Genomic DNA, 19939 nt, shown 5'->3' with positions numbered 1-19939 from the left:
AATCCATCCAGGGGCTGCCCCACCCACCTCCCAAGCTGGAGGACCACCTTTGCTGGCTGACTACAGCTTCTTAATCAGAATTATTTGCAGCTACCCTTCATGTCTGCAGGACATCCCTGCATCTGCAACTTCAGGACACACAATGCCATGGTAACTAGGACCTACTTAACATGGCTATTTCTTAAAAATCTGTTTTAATATATCCTTGCATTTATGCCTAAGTGCCCAAAGTGTTTTTATGACTAATTTTATGTACACTTCCTTCCCCTCCTCCTTCCATGGACGCCACATGCTTCAACCATCTCATCCTCTGTTATCATCCAGTTACTTTCTCCATCTTAGATCCAGTGTTCTCCAAAGCAGCTTGTTATCAAATGCTCTCAATCTGTGTTGTTGTTGTAGGGTGAGACAGCAAGTCTCACAGTCTTAAAAACAGCAGGTAAAGTATATAGAATTTGAGTTTTTCACAGCAGTGGTTACAGACACTACTATCTTCTGGGATATAATGCTATGTAGTCCATTGAAAGGCAACCAACATTTTAGAGGATCATATCACCTCCATCTTCAGAGTCAGATAAGCCAAGCAAGATACCAGCATGAAAGCAGGTGGCAAGCTGTGTAATTGGCTGGCCGGAAATTTCGGATTATGTAGGAAGTATGGAGGGAACGAAAGTGTGAACCTCAGTTCCATTGGGATAGAATGAAACCATTGGGCTCTCACACGAACACTGAGCTAACCAATAGGCATCAAGAACAGGAGGGCCTTAAGAACTCCTGTTCATGTCTCCTGTTGGCTCTATCATGTGAGAGCCCAAAAGTTTCATTCTGTCCCATGGCAAGCCAATGGGAACTGAGGGCCACTCTTCCATTTCCATCCTGCATCCTATATAATCCGAAATTTCCGGCCAGCCAATTACACGGCTTGCTACCTGCATTCATGCTGGTATCTTGCTCGGCGTATTTTACTCTGAAGATGTAGGAGATATGTTCCCCCAAAAACTTGGTTGACCTTGAATGGGCTACATGGCATTATATCCCAGAAGATCGTACTCTTGGGGGAAACTATAGTTTTATGTATTTTAATCTGTACATTTTTAGACATAAATTTCATAACAAGTGGTAACAAGCATTCCCTGAATTTAATCTATTCTCAATTTCCCTGTGAACATAATTCTGATTTTTTACAATACAGCCATTCCCAAATATTTAACTTCCTCAGTTTTGAAAGATTTATTACCTATTTCTACATTATGACGTAACTGGTAATATATATCACTTATTTGAAACACAGTGCAGGTGTCGTTTATGATCTGTTTACCATGCACCTATCTCTTGGAAACAGGTGCTGATTTCCCATGCTATAAAGAAACACTAATCTGTCATCTCATGCCCAGAAGACACTTCACTATGCCATTGTTTTAAATTCTCTTGAAGTATAGCGTTTCTTTTACAGTAAACAATACTGAAAAGAAAATGTGACTCCAGTGGAGTATACATACTTTTTAAATATGTTCTTTGTGATGTTGAATACCTAACTGGTCTTCCATTTATTTCAGCTAGAACCCCATTGTTGCAGAGTAAGTTACTGTATAGATATCACACCACACAGAGTCAAATTTTTTTTTTCATATTTCATTATTTAATTGTTATGTACATATGCTATGCGTGGTGAGTTTTTTTAGAAAATTGGAAGTTCAGTTTGAGCTTAATGTATATGTAGGACCAGTACAAGCCAAAATTAAACTCATGAGACTTTAGGGTTTTAAGGCAGTGACTAAAGATTTCTGTCTTTGTGGCTGTAACTGTAGAGTCTTGTAGATCATTACTGGTGCTGGTAATGAACGATCAGACTGCATGGCATCACATACCAGGAAATGGTACACACCTAACAGCAAACTTCTTTCATCAAAATCCATTCAGTATTTCAAAAATAAAATATGTACAGGCCGATGTGACCTATGTTGTTATTCAAGGTAATGAATGCATAACATGATTTTATGCATGTCTGTAGTTGGAATATTTCAGTTCTTCAACTTTTCATGGCCCTTTACTTTTATGAAGTGCTACAAGATGGCAGTTATTGTGAACATGGTTGTACAAGAAGGAAGGTTTTGTGCTGAAGAACATGTTTAAATTTCAACTGAGTAAAATATTTTTGATGTTGGTGTGTCACAATAAACAGGACTATTATTTTGGACATTTTACAAGTATTTCAAACCCAGTACTTCAGAATCAAGATCTGTTTCTGTCATCAGGTGTTTGGGAGGAATGTGCCCTGCTTACCTGTGTCTGTTAAAAGGAGCTAGTCTTTGTCCATGGATTGTTCATCATAGGATGATTCAAAGACCTCACTTGACAGATGTGTGGTAGAGGTGTACAGGATATCTATGCAAAACAAATGAATTCACCTTTGTCATGTCTTAGTCAGCCAGGCTTGATTCTACTTGGCTGGATTTGATTCAGTTAGTATGCTTACAGACTCGTGCAGTACCAGGAAATTTCCTGGAATACTGTGTGAGTCTCACAGCACAAACAGAATGCAACTACTCAAACTGCTGATGAAATTATTGGCAACAGGAATATTAAAATGATGAATTCTATGTGCTGGTAAGTAATTTTGTATAACTACCTATTGCAAGTAGGTGATAGCATAGTCATTATATCGACTGGCTACAGCCTGGACGATGAAGGGTCAGAGTTGGAGTCCCGGTAGGGTCAAGAAGTTTTGCCGCGTCCAGACCACCTCGGGCCTACTCAGTTTCTTATCCGATGGGTACCGGGGCATGAAACTGACTGCTCACTTTCAACTAGTGCCTAGGTCAAGAAAATGTGGATCTATACATCCACTCTATACAGTTTCCTGGCGTAATGCTTAATTAGTTAAGCACAAGGACAGCTTTACATTTTTCAGGCAATGAGGTAGCATAACCAGTGTTGTAGTGAAAACTGTGTATAAATGAAAACAAAAAGTTCATGAGCTGTATGTAATATTCTTAAAACTGCGAACTGATTGTAATCTAGTGATAAAGTTTGGCACAGATGTAAATGAAAGCACCACTTAAATCAAATATTTTTAAAAGACCACTCTAATCAATTTCTTCGAAGTCAGGGTCATGTAACTATGCATTTTAATGTCCACTCACTCATGGAGCTGAGCCCTTGAGGAGAAGCCAAATCTGCAGCTACTCAAGAATTTTCCAGCATTTTATGGAACCCAGAGGTTCATTTCAGTGTTCACAAGAGCCCTCTACTGGTCCCTATCCTGAGCCAGATCAATCCATACCATCTCACCCTATCTCTCTAAGATCCATTTTAATATTGTTCACCCACCTATGCCTTGGTCTACCCAGTGGTCTCTTTCCTTCTGGCTTTCCCACCAATATCCTATATGCATTCCTTTTCACCCCCATTCGTGCTACATGCCCTGCCCACCTCATCTTCCTTGACATGATCATTCTAATTATACTTAGAGAAGAGTACCAGTTATGAAGCTCCTAATTATGCAGTTTTCTCCAACCTCCTGTCACTTCATCTCTCTTCGGTCCAAATATTCTCCTCAAACACCCTCAGTCTATGTTCCTCCCTTAATGTCAGAGACCAAGTTTCACACCCATACAGAACCATAGGCAAAATTATAGTTTTGTATATTCTAATTTTTATGTTTTTGGACAGCAGACGAGAAGACAAAAGGTTCTGGACTGAATGGTAGCAAGTATTACCCGAGTTCACCCTCCTCTTAATTTCCTCCTGAATCAGGTTTTGATTTGTTATCTTCATTCCCAAATATCTGAATTGTGCCATATTTTCAAAACATCTGTTTTCTGTCATATCATGATTTTGCCCTGCATTTTGGTGTTGAAACAGCAACATATACTTAGTTTTCTGCCTTTACTTCTAGACCAACCTCCTTACCTGCATCAATGAAAGTTTGTGTGTTTTTCTTTTGGTATCTTTATTATCACCCAGTAGATTCACATCATCGGCATAGACCAACAGCTGATGTGTCCCGTTTAATTTCCGTCCAACCTGGCTTTCCTGGACCTTCCTAATGGCATATTCTAAAGCAAAGTTGAAGAGGAGAGGCAATAAAGCATCTCCTTGTCTTAGACCATTCTGAAGTAGGAAATTTATCAGACAAATGTTTACCTATACAGACTTTACTATAAGTGTCGTTTAAACACATTTTAATCAGATTAACTAGCTTCATGGGTATCCCAAACTCTATCAGAATATTGTACAATACTTCCCATCTAATTGAATCATAGGCTTTCTTAAATTCTACAAAGAGCTGATGTACTGTCTCATTGTATTGTACTTTCATTTTTTTCTCCAATATCTGACGAATGCAAAAGATCTGATCTGTAGTTGATCTGTTATGTTGAAACCCACACTGATGATCCCCAATAATTTGGATCCATGGATGGACTTAACCTTGAGAGAAGAATATTGGATAAAATTTTGTATGATTTTAATGCCCACTTACATTTTTAAATTCCATCTTATCCTGTATGCCTTTAACAGGCCTGAGCTTCAAAATGCATGTTGGAGATTACTCTGTGAATGAAATGTACATAATTTTTCAACCTTTTTTAATTACTGTAAGAGAAACGACCAGTCCAAAATGTGTTCACTCATTTCTGTTAAAGTAAAGGATTACACAAACGTAATAAATTGCATTCTGATTGAAGAGCATGATTGGGGTTGTGTTGCCACATAGTTAAAACCCAGAAAATCATACTCGTAGTCACTAATGTGAGAACATCAAATCCGTTATATTTTAACTGGTTGATTTAATTCACGTTTACGGCCGATTATCAATTAGTTATTCTCCATTTCTCTTTCAGTAAAGAACGTATTTTTGTTTTATGTGTATACTGTGTTTGGCATGATACATCGTGGTTAGCACACAGTATTCTGGAGAACGCATGTTCAGATCTCACCAGGGAAATATCCCGATTCCAAATTCGGTGTTTGACTGCCGTTGTTATTCCCTTCATGGAAATAATGTGATATACTTATAGACGAGTGCTTATTCATCATTATCAAACCTCTGTTCACAGTCATCTGCCATTCCTTGTTGTATAGCGTATTCGGTCGTTTGTCAGCGTGTGACATGAACAGTAAATTCGCTAAATGGCAGACGATACCTATTTCATCTGCGCGATAAATATATACCTCCTCGCGACGTGTACATGTCGGAGATTATTGCGAATAAGTTCATTAACTGGAACGTATGTTTCTACCCTTTTTATGGACTGTATATCGTCCTTTAATATTTTTTTTATCTCTGATAATATTCGGCTGTAGCAGACTTACAGTATTTACAACTTCCAGTTCAGTAAATTAGAACAAAAGTGTCAGTATACGAGTAGGAAATAGACTATGTTCGGAGATTCGAAATCTACATGAACATGATCAGGTATAAAATGAAAATGGGCATTAACGTCCATATAAGCGTATCCGTAGACTGATTGTCAGGTTGCAATGTGGAATGAAAGAATTAGGCTTAAGAAAAATATAGGCTTTGGCTCGCAGGGGGGGGGTTACCTAAGCATTCAATACAAATAAAGGTCAGAATTCAATGCAGTGGTTTGTGAAAGTCTGATGCGTTCCAGTACTTCCAGGGCAACATAGGCAACAGGCTTTTCCAGATGAACCGTATTCTCTTCTCTTCCGTGCTCGAACTCTTCGGTCTTGCAGATATCTCCCTTACAGAATTTCTAAAATAGAGTGCTTTTCATGATCCCATCTGAACAAAATTCTTCTAATATGCAATATTAACATTTTAAAAGGTCCACGAGGTCAACGGTGGAGATATACATCTATTCCCCCCATGTATGCCTTCATGGCATAATGATTAACAAATTGAGCAAAGGGGCAGGTTTAACTATATCTCCACAGGAGGAAAAATTATGATACTCCTGTTTCAACATCGAAAGTGTACTATGAAAAGTACGATGTTCTGGGATGTTATGCCTTGTAGTCTAGTAAAACTCTACCATCGTTTTAGAGGAACGTACCTACTGTCTCCATCTTCTGGTCGAAGAACCTGCTTGCTGCTTGTTTGGCGTACTCTTCTACCCTGAAGTAAGGGGCAGTATGTCCCTCCAAAGAGATGGGGCAAATCTACCAGACTACACAGCCTAACATCCCAGAATATAGTATCCTTAAAAGAATTTCATATTATCTGACATCTTCTTTGTTGCGGGAGACACCGATTACGCGAACAACCAATGCAGCTGGCACGCCTACAAACAGCCGAAAGATAAAACAGTTTCTGGACTGCGGTACATCAAACGATTGATGAGAGTGGAAGGGGTGTGAATTATCATCTGCAGTGTAGTGTGATGGATCTGTATCAGTCTTTCTACCAGCATGTTCAGGTTCGCCATGGATGTCAACTGTTCCTTCCTTACGGGCATTTGGCAAAAATATGGAGGTCGTGTGAGGAAGTTCGTCCGCTTCTCTGTGCTCCTGACATGCACCATTGTTGTCATTGTACAGGTGAGATGGGCAGTATATTGATGGCGAACATATATTACGTATTCACTGCAAAAATTGCGTGGTCGTGTCTGTCCGTATATTTCATTTCCAAATCTGCTGAAAGAATTTTGATAAAATTTGATATTGTGGTCTGCTCAGAAAGATGTATGTCGGATATACAAAGGAATTTTACGTTAAACTCATTTCGAAGCGTTCTGAAGGAACGGCTCATCACATAGAGATAATAACAAAATATGTACGACATTTGAGGTTCTCACGGTGGTGCTATGAAGATTAAGTCTTGTGGGATGTGACATCGTATAGTCTGATTGATCGTTACCGATGTTTCGGAGGAAGATACTGTCTCCATTCTGAAGATGATGACAGTAGGAACGACCGGCTCAAGCCTAAATGCCGTCCAAAACACGAGAACCCCGATTCCCCCGCAGTTAAAAACAGACCAACTTCTTCAAAACTTTGTCATTATTACACGAAATTTCCAGACATTTTGACGAAAACCGCCATTGGTACCATATTTCTTAAGACGATTTTATTTATATCGTTGCTTAACAAGTTTAGATTACTGGAATTTAATGGCAATGATATGAACAAAGATTAAGGAAAAGCAAAAACCCAAAAAGGTTTGTAAATCGTGCCACCGGCGGCCACTTGGTTCGCCTATGCCGTAGCGCCTTCTCGGGCAGTAGGTTCCTCCGAAACTAGGATAACGACCTTTCAGATTTCACAGCGTCATATCCCAGAAGACAGTAATTAACATGAGATCTGTATTTCAGTGACATCTGTAACTTTCATCTGGAACATTTTTATATGGTATATAGTTAATATTGAGGCCAATGACATCTGCAAAATTTAAAATCCAAAGTCATACCAAGGGGTACAAGTATCATAATAATGAGAATGTTTTATTCGTTATACTAGTTACATTTTATGAAACCACAACATTTTGGAATAGAGCCCCGAAGAGAAAGTTACATTGGCAGTCCATCATTAGACTACCAGTAACATTCAGAGAATCAGAAGCATAATATTTTAAAGGTATATGCTCTCCATACATCCAGTTCAACCTAGAAATGCCTTGTTACAGTATCCAGCCTTGGATTCAAATCTGGACTACATATACTTCATAATAGCATTGAATAACCACCCAAATGTAAAAAATCCATTTGGGAGTTATATGTAATTGCTGGTTGCTATCGATACTCACTAGGTAATCACTGTTACTGTAACATGCATATAAGTAACTCCATGGATAGGAGTCCTTGAGAAAATACTCTCTCAGCTAGTAAAGAAAATTTCCTTTTTTTAGGAACCTAAATCCACATTGCTATCCAATCCATAATCTCATAGACCAGTTCTTTAAGATTCAATTTAATATTATCCTCCTATCAATATCTACATCTCCAAAATGGTCTTTTCCCTTCAGTGTTTCAGAATAAAATTTTGTATCCATTTCTCATCTCCTGTGCTTGCTACAACCCCTGCCCAGAATGTACATGATATTTATTTTTATAGCTGTGTGAGTGTTTCTCCAAACTCTTTTCACCACCAATATCTTCTCACCTTCGTGTTGTGGTGAATCAGAGCATGACATATCCAGCAATCACCATCTGCCGTTATCCATCATACAAACCTGATGTTCTCCAGGCAAGTTACTGTTGTCTGATATATTTTGTATTCTGGTCTCTAATTTTGACTTATGCTGAGTCTTTACAAGAGGGAACAAACATTCAGATTTATTTTAGAGGTAGCTTGTCAAAACAAACTTTTTATGGTCTGTACAGATGGCTTTAGGTGCAACAGCTGTAGAAAGCTGATGAAAACTGGGAATTTTGTGATGGCTTTCAAGCATATATTTTGAAATCTTGCAGTTAATTTTATGTAGATATTTTCATTCAACAAATCATGATAGTATGCTGACAATCAGTAGCCACTGATTTCAGGTGTTGGTAGTTATTGTTACAAGTCAGTTGAAGGCTTACCACATATTATGTAAAAGTGCTCAGTAGTATACTCTACATTTGGAAATAGTGACTACAACAGTGGTAATATCCATCTTTAACTGATTTTAATATACATCTGAACATATTTCAGAAATATAACTTGCAAAATGTCCGCACAACAAGTGACTGGGAAGATTTCCCATATGATAAAATAACACTGGAAGAATTCTGGAATGAATCCACATATAGAATGGATGAAGGATACTTTCTTTCTGCCCTCAACGCACTTCGGCAGAGTGAGTATTGCCCTGTCAATGCTGAAGTGAGCTATTGATTAATAACAATAATAAGTAATTCCTTTTTTCAATGTGGGAATTACAGTATACGCCATCGTAGAGAAAACTGCATTTCAAATTAACAGTGGCACTACTTTCAGAACTCTCCATCACTCAAGATAGTTGGCCTCTAGACCAAGAATCAAACTTTGAATTCCAGGATATGAAGCAGGAAGGCAACACTTGCCCTAAGTTTTAAAATAGTGAGATCTGTGGTTCTCATGGTGGTAAATATTAGGATTACAATCTTTTGGGATGTGAGACCATGTTGTCTGGTGTATATGAACCACTGGTTTGTTTGCGTATATGACGTTAAATATGCAGACTTCAGATCCTCTCTTGTCCATGCACGCATTTAGCATATTTGTTTATTTAAAAGACTTCTCATCATTTTCAAAGCATTCTTAAATCCACTGTTGGTTTGCTGGGCCTATCACAGCTTCAGTAGAGCCCTGTTAGCCATCATTTGCTGGGTACTGTTGCACTTTCTCAGCTTCTGTGGCAGTGCTATGCATGCCCCCATAAGGCATTGTCATTCATTCAGCTTCTCTTGGACATTGATTCTGTGGTCTGACGTTTCATCCATCAACCAAAACAGAAATGATGCTGGGAGAAGAAAAGATTTATTTATTAATTTAATTAATGGTTTAAATTCGAATTTATATAGGCCCACATCCAAATAATACCCGGTTTTTGTAGTGTTTTATCCAGAAATATGTTTACAGTTATTCGTTTGCTTTACATTTATCTGATATCCTCCCAGTCTGTCTAATGTGTATTTACTTATTTTCATTTTTAGCCTATTTTCCTTATTTTGAAAGAAATAAAAATAGGCTTATGAGATCACCTTGCTGTCTGTGTCTGTATGCGTTTCCCCCCAATTAACAGAGAAGATCTGTATGACGTGACAGATTCTTCATGGGTTTCCATAAGGTTTTAGTCTCGAGTGTTCAGGTTTTACTCCACAGATGGTGCTAGTGGGAGAGAGTTGTAGCCTCCACAATTTTTTTTTTTTTTCATTTCTCTGCATTTGTGCTCATGCATTTGGCTTTGTTGGCTAGGTTTTGTACCACAAATTTTCACCTCCTTTTCTATCCTAGTTCCATGCATGTGCGCGCTCTATTTATTGCATATTTTCTTGTAATGTCCTGCCAAATCAGCATGGTTTGAGATGATTAAATAGCTCTGTGAATATTACAAGAGATGCCCAGTGATTGTTGAGATTAGCCCTTTCTAAGGGATGCAACTGAGTGGGTGTTCCCCCCCCCCCTTCCCTCACCTGAGGACAGAAACAGGTCCAATTTCTGAAATGTTGTGTTTTCTCGTCTCTAGAATACTGGATGGCAGATAAAGTCCAAAAACCCAGTAATTCTGAGATATATTAAAATGTCTGTAAAATGTAATACTGTGTGTGTGTTTGCATGTGTTTGTGCATGTGCACACTATTATTGGCAGTAGTGTAAGTAAAAAATCAGGGAATGTCTCATCCAGCTCAGCACCTAGTAACTTTCCTAGAAGCATCCTGTACCATGGAATTTGTTGGCATAATATAGAGTCACATGTAAACTGTTTCCCTTACAGGTGTACAAATTAAGAGTACATACTATTTAATATGGGGTCAGTGCCACACAATTTTGCCTCTCATCCAAACTACGTCATCAGGTAAAGGAAGTGGCTATTCTGTGATGCTTTATCAAAAAGAAATATCATACATCCATTCTGAGAATGACCCAGAAGAAGGCTGGCACATTTTTGTACATCCTGCCACTGACCCTTGGACAGGTAAGAAAAACAATAGTATTATTAATACACCCTCTATCTGTCCATAAAACTTTTGTACATGTGATATAACATTCTTTGTACCCAAATAATTAGCATGCCTTATGTAGCTGTTCAGGATGGTGAAAAGAGTTCTTCATCTCAAAAAGAAAATGTTCTGTTAGACATTTTTGACTTTGTACAGAATGCTTTAAGATCTTTTAGAGACTGTATGTTTAGACTGATCACTTACAAAGTGAATTGGCGCAAGTGGTAATACTTCATACTTATATTCAGGAGGGAGGTGCCTGGCTCAGATCTTGGCCAGGGCACCTACTATTCTGACTGAGGTCTTTCATGATTCTCCTCAGCAAATACTTGGGTAGTGTCTACAATTTGACTATGAATATAAATATTTCCATCCACAACCTTGACAATTATTTAGTCACTATCATCCAATCATTCAGTGTTACATAATCCGAGTTACTGAAATATTAAATAAACTAGAAACCAGAAATGTATATATCCCTTAACATTTTCTTTTGATTGTGTCCATAATTAGTGCTGCAAATGTAATATTTTCCATTTTTAACCTTTCACAGTCAAGTACTTACATAGTGTGATGATGCTGACAAGTTTGGTGTTTTCGGAATACTAAAAAGAAACATTCATGCCAATTTTCTTGAATGGATTTTTTGGTATGTCATCACCAGTAGCTGTAAGGCTGGCTTTAGCTTCTGGATTTCAACCACTTTTTGATATTTTCATGCTTTGAATGACTGTAGATGGGGTTCGGATTGGTAAATAGATATAGTGGATCCTTATAGCTTGTAACCACAGATAACTACAACAGTTCATGTAGTTCATGTTAGGCTTCTCAGTCTTCACTAAGCGCTGCCTCGCATTACCTCCTCAGCTTCCAAGTTCAGCGGCTTCTGTCCTCGCTGGCTGGCTGGCTGGCATCTATATCACAACTAAATCAGCATTGCTACACAATGGCTTATTAGGACTTCTTTGCCTCCCATGCCTCCACCAAGGGGGATTGTCTCAGCCTCAGGCTTAGCTTCATTCCGATTCTCCAGATATAACCTCTGCATGGACCCACAGAGAACACTGCTTCCCACAGTTCCTCTATTGTTGCATGCATAAGTGTTGCCATGGTGACATGGCATTTACTATGTCCTTAACCTAGTAACAGATGTATCTTCCGAGTAAACTATTCTAGCTTTCAGCTGACATGCCACAGTATCATGTCTAGGAGATATGCAGGAAATTTTACATGATGTGACAGTTGTACCATACTTGTTGGGAGTGTCTAGCAAAGTCATGCATATTTGCATCATGACCCTGAAAGGTACAATAGGTACTATAAATACAGTCCACAAATTTATAATATTAACATTCTGAAATTAATTCTATTTAATTTACCACTAAGCATTTTCATCCATACTATCCTCTTCAGGTGTAAACCAACTAACTCTAGTGCGACTTGAAGAGCTAAAACCAAAGTATTCCACCAGGCATGAACCTCACAACCTACTTCCTCAAGATCTATTTAATTATTGTTCCATGCACTTAGATCCCTCTCAGCAGAAATACTATGCTCATACTTGTATGCTGTATGGTTTACCTTACCTTTCACCATTGCCTGTAAGGTACCTCAGGGGTAGACAGAGCTGTACTGTTGTCATTTTGTCTTACAAGCTCTTACCTTGTGGATCAAAAGGAAAGGGCCTGTTAGATTTGATTTGATAGAATACATGTTTTTTCCATTTTTGAGTTATATTGAGATACAGAATGAGAAGTAATGGGCAGGGTAGGAAAGCATATTTTTAGAATGGGCAGAATTCAATCCTTAGTTTTTTGGATTTGTAAAGGGGGAGTCTGGGAGTTTGGTAATGGTATTGAGATCCACCTGTGGCAAAGTACCAAATCTGTTATTTTCCACTTTATTCTCTGACTTCCCCACCAAAATTTTCTATTTCTTGTCAACCCCACCCAAGTAACATATAAACTAGTTCAATTTCTGGTAGTATAACCTGAATATTCAACAGCATTAATACCAAAGTCTGCCGCTGAACATGCCCGTTTCATCATAACCTCTTAGAAGTCAGTAGCATAAGAATACTAAGAGATGTGTATCTATCACAAAGTTGCTCAACATGTAATAATGCAGATTTCCCAATTCTTCCTTCTTATGCCATATTTTCATTATGTCAGGTGTAATCTTAGTATTTTAGAAAGGATCAGTGAACAACAACCTTAATAAAGCACTGAATATTCAGTCTATCTTACAAACAGGAAGCAGTTCATTCCTAAAAATCAGCCAATAATTATAATTCATTCTCATCCTTTGTGTGATGGTTCTGTTCTTCAGTGCTGCATATTGTTTGACAATAAATTAAAAGTAATTTCTATTGAAAAATAATATAAAGAATGGTCTTTTGTAAGAGAGCACACAGGAATATACTGGAGAGGATGAGAGCCTGCTTCTGGCAGTGGGAGAAGAACTGCATGTGAGGATTGGTGTACAGGAGTACCATCTTGTGGACAAAGCAGATGATCACTGCAATGCCAGTCTGGATCACAGTCATGAAGAGGGAAGTAAAGTTCTGGTAGCCCAGATTACTGACACCTTCAGAATATGGTATACATTCTGTATGATTAAGGGAAATATTTTTAGGTCTTAAAACATACCATGACTTTGTTCATTGCACAGAGTGAAAGAATGTGGGTGAGACCATGTCTGTCCAGATGTCTGTATATTTCACCTTCAAAACTATTGAAGGAATATCAATGGAATTTAATACTGGAAGTCTGTTCCAAAAGTTCATGGGTAAATTTAATTTGTGCTAGTCCATTATAATAATGCTACTTTACATGATATTTAGATCAAGTATGCCATTTTTCTCAGAAATGATTCAGTATTGAGTATTGAGTATAGAGGGGGTGGGTTTCCCCATGCACTTGGACCAGTTATTGGTCCATTGTGCTTCCCCCTTTTAATTTCTACTGTCTCCATACCCTACCGGTACTGGTGCTCACTATCAGCCCCTTTCTGCCAGCGAGGTTCCAACCTTCTACTGGCAGTGGTATCTAATAGTTAGTCCCTTTGTGTCAGAGAGGTCCCCCCTCCTCTGGCAGTGGTACCTAATACTTCCCCATCTACCGGATGCATTTGAAACTACTTTGGGCAGGAAACTTTTTGCCAGATTTAGCTCAGAGGTCTCCTAGAGACATGAGGTTCTTTTACATGCTGTAAATCTACGACACAGGGCCCACGGCTTAAAGTCCCTCCCGGAGGACTTGTTCCCTGAATTTTTCCGCCCTTAAAAATTCCACGACCTCCACCTGGTTTGAACCCCCGTACCTTGAGTCATGAGGTGGGAACATTACCCCTAGACTACGGAGGCCGCTCATGATTCAGTATACAAAAGAAACTGTGAAATCCCCTTTTTATGTGTCTTTGGGTACCAATAGATTTGAACACTAAATTGAGGAAAATCTTTAAAGGAGAAATTTTAACACTGAGATTATTGACTTAGTATTGCTGAAACTGAATATTATATAAGGAAACCCTTAAATTGAGTAATATTAAATGGAATTTCCACTGTGTATGTCATAAAATATGGACTTTAATTGAAATATTTCTGAAACAATGAATATTTAATGAAATAGAAGGAAAATTCATGTCTTATTAAGCATTGTTATTAACTCTGGAACAATATATTTGTGACTGGTGAGTTTGTGGACTTTATCCGTCTTTTATTCTAAAAGACCGCAACACTTTGGAAAATTAATTTGTTTTCATCATCAGGTGAAATGCGGAGTAACTTTTACTTACTCAGTTGGGTCCATTACAAACAGCTGATCAACATCTCTGGCACTTACATTTTTGCATGTGAAAACAGTTTCTGGCAAACACAGTCAATTTCTGTGGAACTTTGGCAAAGAGGTAAAAGCCAGACACATGTACAATTCGTTCCAGTTCTAGGATTTCTGCTGAACTGCGTGGTTCAGTTATTAAGTGTCATGTATCAGAATTTTTGTAAAAGCATGAGGAGTTTTATGCTTTATGTAACTTCTGATAAACTCAATAGAATACATCCCCCACATGTAGAGTGTAGCTGTCTAATTTTGGCATAAAACGTAATTCCATTCCAGTGTGAGCAGCGATGCAAGATGAGGCAGCTAGTAAAAAAGATAGGCTGTACAGGTCCATGGATACCTGAAGTTGATGTTGACGTTCCTTTGTGTAATGAATATGAAATGTTGAAGAACCTACTGAAAGACTACATTAACAAGTAAGCCATTATTTTCAGATTTTTTTTTTCTAATAAATAAATATATACATCTTCTGCGATGTGATGCCAAGTAGCTGGTAGATAGGCACAAACCTTTTGAAGGAACCTCTAGCCTCCACCTTCTAGGGTCTAAGGACCTGGTTCCCCAGAAATTTTGGCTCCTATCTACCATATTACACCAAAGAAGATTATAATCTTCATATTCAGTGTCATGAAGATTTCAGAGGTGGCACCAAATCAGCGGGTGAATATACATTTTTTTTATGAATATGGTGATGAGCATCATGAATTAGGTACAGGTTTTTTAACAGTGTATTGTAATATTGTACTTAATATTGCATAAAACATATAAGTAAGTATAAAAAGTGGGAATATCTGAAAGATAAAATTAATTAACTTGAAACTTACCATAAGAACAAGACTATTAGAGACCTCTGTAGAGGAATAAATATATTAAGAAGTGTTAGCAACCTAGAAGCAACTTTGTAAAGGATGAGAATGACGATCTTATTGCAGATTCTCACAGCATATTGAATAAGTGAAAGAACTACTTCTCTCAGCTTTTGAATGTACATAGGGTCAGTGATTTTAGGCAGATAGAAATCAATTCATACTCAGCTGGGTCCCCTTAGAAAGAGCTAATATCAATCATTGGACCACTGATTGAGGTCAGCTCTCTCTAAGGGACATAATTGAGTAGGTGTCTTCCTCCCCATCACCTGGGGACAGAAACAGATCTAGTTTCCGAAATGTCACATTTTCTAGTCTTTAGAATACCAGATGATGGAAAAAGTCCCAAAACCCAGTAATTCTGAGTGTTATATACCATCGTCAGAACCCTCTAGGATCTACAAGTAAACATTTGTCTGATAATTTTCCTATCAAATATGGTCTGAAGGAAGAAGATGCCTTATCACCACTATTTTTCAACATTGCTTTGGAATATGCCATTAGGAAGTTCCAGGAAATCCAGGTGGGTCTGAAATTAAATGGGACACAACAGGTGCCTGTTGTATGCTGATGATGTGAATCTGCTGGGAGATAACACACCATGAAGAAAAACACAGAAACTTTAATTGATGCTAGTAAGGAGATTGGTCTAGAAGTAAATGCAGAGAAAACTGAACATATGCTGCTGTCTCATTAACAGAATAAAGGACAGAATCTTGACATAAAGATAGCTAACACATTCTTTTAAAATGTGGCACATTTAAAATATTTGGTAACAGTAACAAATAAATATTTGATTCAGGAGGAAATTAAGAGGAGACTGAACTCGGGTAATGCTTGCTACCATTCAGTCCAGAAGCTTCTGTCTTCTCGTCTGCTGTCTAAAAACGTAAAAATTAGAACATACAAAACTATAATTTTGCCGGTGGTTCTGTATTGGTGTGAAACTTAGTCTCTGACATTAAGGGAGGAAAATAGACTGAGGGTGTTGAGAACAGGGTGCTGAGGAGAATATTTGAACCGAAGAAGATGAAGTGACAGGAGGTTGGAGAAAACTGCATAATGAGGAGCTTCATAACTTACACACTTCGCCAAGTATAATTGGAATGATCCAAGTGATGGAGGATGAGATGGGCAGGACATGTTGGACGAATGATGGCTAAGAAGACTGAATATAGGATATTGGTGGGAAAACCAGAAGGAAAGAGTCCACTAGGAAGACCAAGACATGGGTGGGTGGATAATATTAAACTCGATCTTGGAGAGTTAGGATGGGGTGATATGGACTGGAGTAATGTGGCTCAGAATAGGGACAAGTGGAGTGCTCTTGTGAACATGGTAATGAACCTGCGGGTTGCATAAAATGTTGGGAAATTCTTTAGTAGCTGCACAGTTGGCGGCTTCTCAAAAAGGACTCAGCTCCACAAAGTTAGTTAGTTAGTTAGATTGTATGCTATAGCTTAGGTGATTAGAATTAGGCTTACAGACAGATGCCTAGGCTCAAATACTAGGGCATTTGAGACCTGTGATAGACTAAGTAGCAGTAATACAATTTTCTCCAAGTACTTCTGTTTTCCCTTCCCAGTCATCAGTGATGCTCCCTGTTACACCTGCAATGTGTGACAGGGCTGACTAGCCACCAGAATTACATCTCTAGCCCAGCACTTGGCTAGACTGAGATTAAGAAAAGTTTGTTTTCAGTGTGAATTTTGACAAACTGAAATGACTTTATGTATAAGAATTCTAATGCTTGCTGCTCTGTTATTATGTATGTTAACAGAGTTGATAGTAGTTATGACTAAGAGCAGAATATGGTAGTAGTAAGTGACAGTGTGTGCTTGAGTCAGCATTGATATATCCATCCCTCTTTGCTGAAAAGAGTTCACAGCATGCCTCTGGTTTATGACACTGCTTAACACATATCACTTTTCATAATTTGTATAAATGAAGCTGTCTTTCCATAATTTTTAAGTTGCTGAGGTTAGATATTTTTGAGGTAGTTTGTTTTTATATGAAAAATTAAGCATATGTAGATAGGAGCTGTTTTCCAAACAGATTTTATGCTCTAAATTTAACAGTGACATTGATATCTGAAATAACCTATTGATGTTTCACTGAGAATTATGAAAGATATTACATACATGCATTTATCCTAGTATAATTATATTTGTTAATTTTGAATATCAGTCAGAGTTTAAACTTATTTTGTTATGTTCACAGCCTAACATGTGAGCCACCATGCTGTAACTGCATTCGCCCATGCCACTCACTGCAGTTTGTACCTTACATAGTGAAACGTCAACCCATGGAAACAACAGAGCCAAACCATCGATTCAGTCAACTTTATCTGTTTTATAATTCTCGTATGGTTCAAGTAGCAGAAGAACGCTTGGCTTATGATTGGTCTTTGTTTTTATCAGATCTAGGTGGATCACTCGGTTTCTTGCTAGGTCTCTCAGTACTTGGAATTATTGGAATTGTGGAGCGACTCATTGACTTGCTCTATGGCAGTCTCCAACCTCCAGAAAGGACTATAGACCATATACTTACACCAAGACTGTCAGGCTTCAACAGTAACAAGGATTCAGATGAGAATATGGACTCCATTTGTTGCAGAAGAGAGGAAAAAATTTTCAGTTTACATAATATGCAGACAATGAAATGTAAAAACAAACTTTCTTCACAGCCACATGAAACTAAATATTAGTTGCCTGTAATATATAGAGTAATTAAAAATATCAGAAACAAGACTCCATAAACACATTCACACCAAATGTCATGACAAAGTGGTTGGCATTCCTGCTTTGAGTTTTGGAGATGACAGGTTCAATTATTGGTCTGGAGACTGACTATCCTGGCAGATTTTTATGGTTTTGCTTGGTTTCATGCAAATGCTGGTTTAGTGACTTAGATGATTATATTAGTTCATGTTATTTAAGTCATCCCAAGTGGAGAAATCTGATGAGTAACCGCAAAATAAATAAATCAGCATGCTCCTCCTCTCACTACAAGTCACAAGATTGATGATGCTGCCAAGTACATTTTCAGTAACAAGTTAGGAATTGTATGCACAACTTAATAATTCTGGTGCATTCTGTCCCTTGTTTATTCATGTCAAAGTTCATAAGACTTATGGAAAAAGAGTACTGGGCATAAAATAAGTGTTTCATTTTTTGCTACAACTTTTATTGAAAACATTTCTTCATCCCATACATTTTCAATGAATTATGTTCAAGATGTGTGCAGCATTGAATGTGGATCTTCACTTAAAAGTCTAGTACTGTTTTTTAACAAAAACTGGAATGGTTTGACAGACTTTAGTAAAACTCTGCACTATCAAATTTAATGAAAATCCATGTAGCAGATTTATCATACATGGACAGACAGACATGGAAAAAGCTAACCATCACATTTCTTCAACTTTCCATGGTATATGTCCCAATAAAAATGGAATAATATACTTTTCATAATTTGTTTAGGACAGAAAAGTAAAAAAAATATTCGTTTTGTTAAGTGTTCATCCAGCAATAAATGCTAAGGTTTTATATGTGTATATCTCCTACACAAATATTCCTACAAATAATATTTCCCAAGTAAATTGTTGATTAAGTTGTATTCCTGGAGGAAAAATGTTTTTGTAAAGCAAACTGTAGAACTTTGCGTGTTGTCACTTTATTCGGTTCACTTGGTTGTTTCATGGTTATAAGAATATAACACTCCAAGTCACTCACCACATTTTGCAGGTATTATGTATATCTGGAGCTCTGTCTCTTACAAAATGAAGATTTGTATGACGTGAGCTGTAGAACTGTCACTGAGTCGATTTTTCTAAGTGGCCAGTGCACTTAACTCGGTATCCACCCAATGCAATTTAAGTTACTCTGTTTTCAACTGATCTCTAACTCAACACTCAAGACACATCAAATATGTCTGTTTAAGTCAAATTAATTTGCAACAGCTGAAGTTAATTCCAGAATAACTTCACCAACCCAAACTGTACACATCTTCACCTAAGATATTACAAATAGGCATCACACATTTAACTTATTGTAGACGTTTATAACATAAATAATGAAGATTTTCGACATGTTCAACATGTGACATTTATCAAATTGGATTTATAATTTTGAGATTCGCTTAGTAATTGCTATCACCTCCTGTCATCAGTCACCTGAAACACTTGTGAAACACAGAATTATTAAATAACTCTACCCTATGTGACCAGCAAACTATGGAGTTAGAGAAACAAATGCAGATTTAATAATTAAATTATTTTAATATGTTGGTTGCACAGTGTGGCTAACTGCACAGGGTAATTAGACAAAGGAGCTGGTGATTGGCACAATTGAATGAATTTGTTTGCTTTGCATCTTGCAGTAGAAAACTCAACCAATCATATTTGCTATTGCATGCCAGACCCGTAGCAATTACTCATCCTCTTTATTTGATCCTAAAGATGGAGACAACAGTTATCTCCAAAATGTCATCAGTAATAGCCGCATCTACATAATGGAAAGTTCTGAGAGTAGAATCAACATCAACAGTGATCTGCCCACATGAAAAACCTGAAGAGATTGATTTCATCATCATCAACTGCATTTCTGACCTATTTGAATCTTGCTTTAGACAAATCGAGACTTCCACCGCC

The 19939-nt window shown here is 37.7% G+C and overlaps 1 protein-coding gene across 1 annotated transcript; it reads left to right on the top strand.

The window, feature by feature from the left end:
• The first annotated feature begins 4455 nt into the window (after window positions 1-4455).
• Window positions 4456-18836, top strand: LOC111869131 (acid-sensing ion channel 1B). Its single transcript, XM_023860368.2, has 7 exons — window positions 4456-6504; window positions 8017-8148; window positions 8596-8740; window positions 10361-10561; window positions 12989-13137; window positions 14702-14841; window positions 17512-18836. The coding sequence occupies exons 1-7, from the start codon at window positions 6376-6378 to the stop codon at window positions 17996-17998; spliced, it is 1383 nt and encodes a 460-aa protein (XP_023716136.1). The 5' UTR covers window positions 4456-6375; the 3' UTR covers window positions 17999-18836.
• The last annotated feature ends 1103 nt before the right edge of the window (window positions 18837-19939 follow it).

This window comes from Cryptotermes secundus, unplaced genomic scaffold (genome assembly GCF_002891405.2).
Source record: "Cryptotermes secundus unplaced genomic scaffold, Csec_1.0 scaffold618, whole genome shotgun sequence".
NCBI lineage: Eukaryota > Metazoa > Arthropoda > Insecta > Blattodea > Kalotermitidae > Cryptotermes > Cryptotermes secundus.
The sequence above is the reverse complement of the archived record's forward strand: the minus strand, read 5'-3'. Positions and strand labels throughout refer to the sequence as shown.

Coding starts and splice junctions, on each gene's coding strand:
- LOC111869131 (XM_023860368.2), top strand. CDS start 6,376: ATGTTCAGGTTCGCCATGGATGTCAACTGTTCCTTCCTTACGGGCATT. Junction 13,138..14,701: donor TGGATCACAGTCATGAAGAG/GGAAGTAAAGTT, acceptor ATTCCATTCCAG/TGTGAGCAGCGATGCAAGAT. Junction 14,842..17,511: donor CTGAAAGACTACATTAACAA/GTAAGCCATTAT, acceptor TTATGTTCACAG/CCTAACATGTGAGCCACCAT.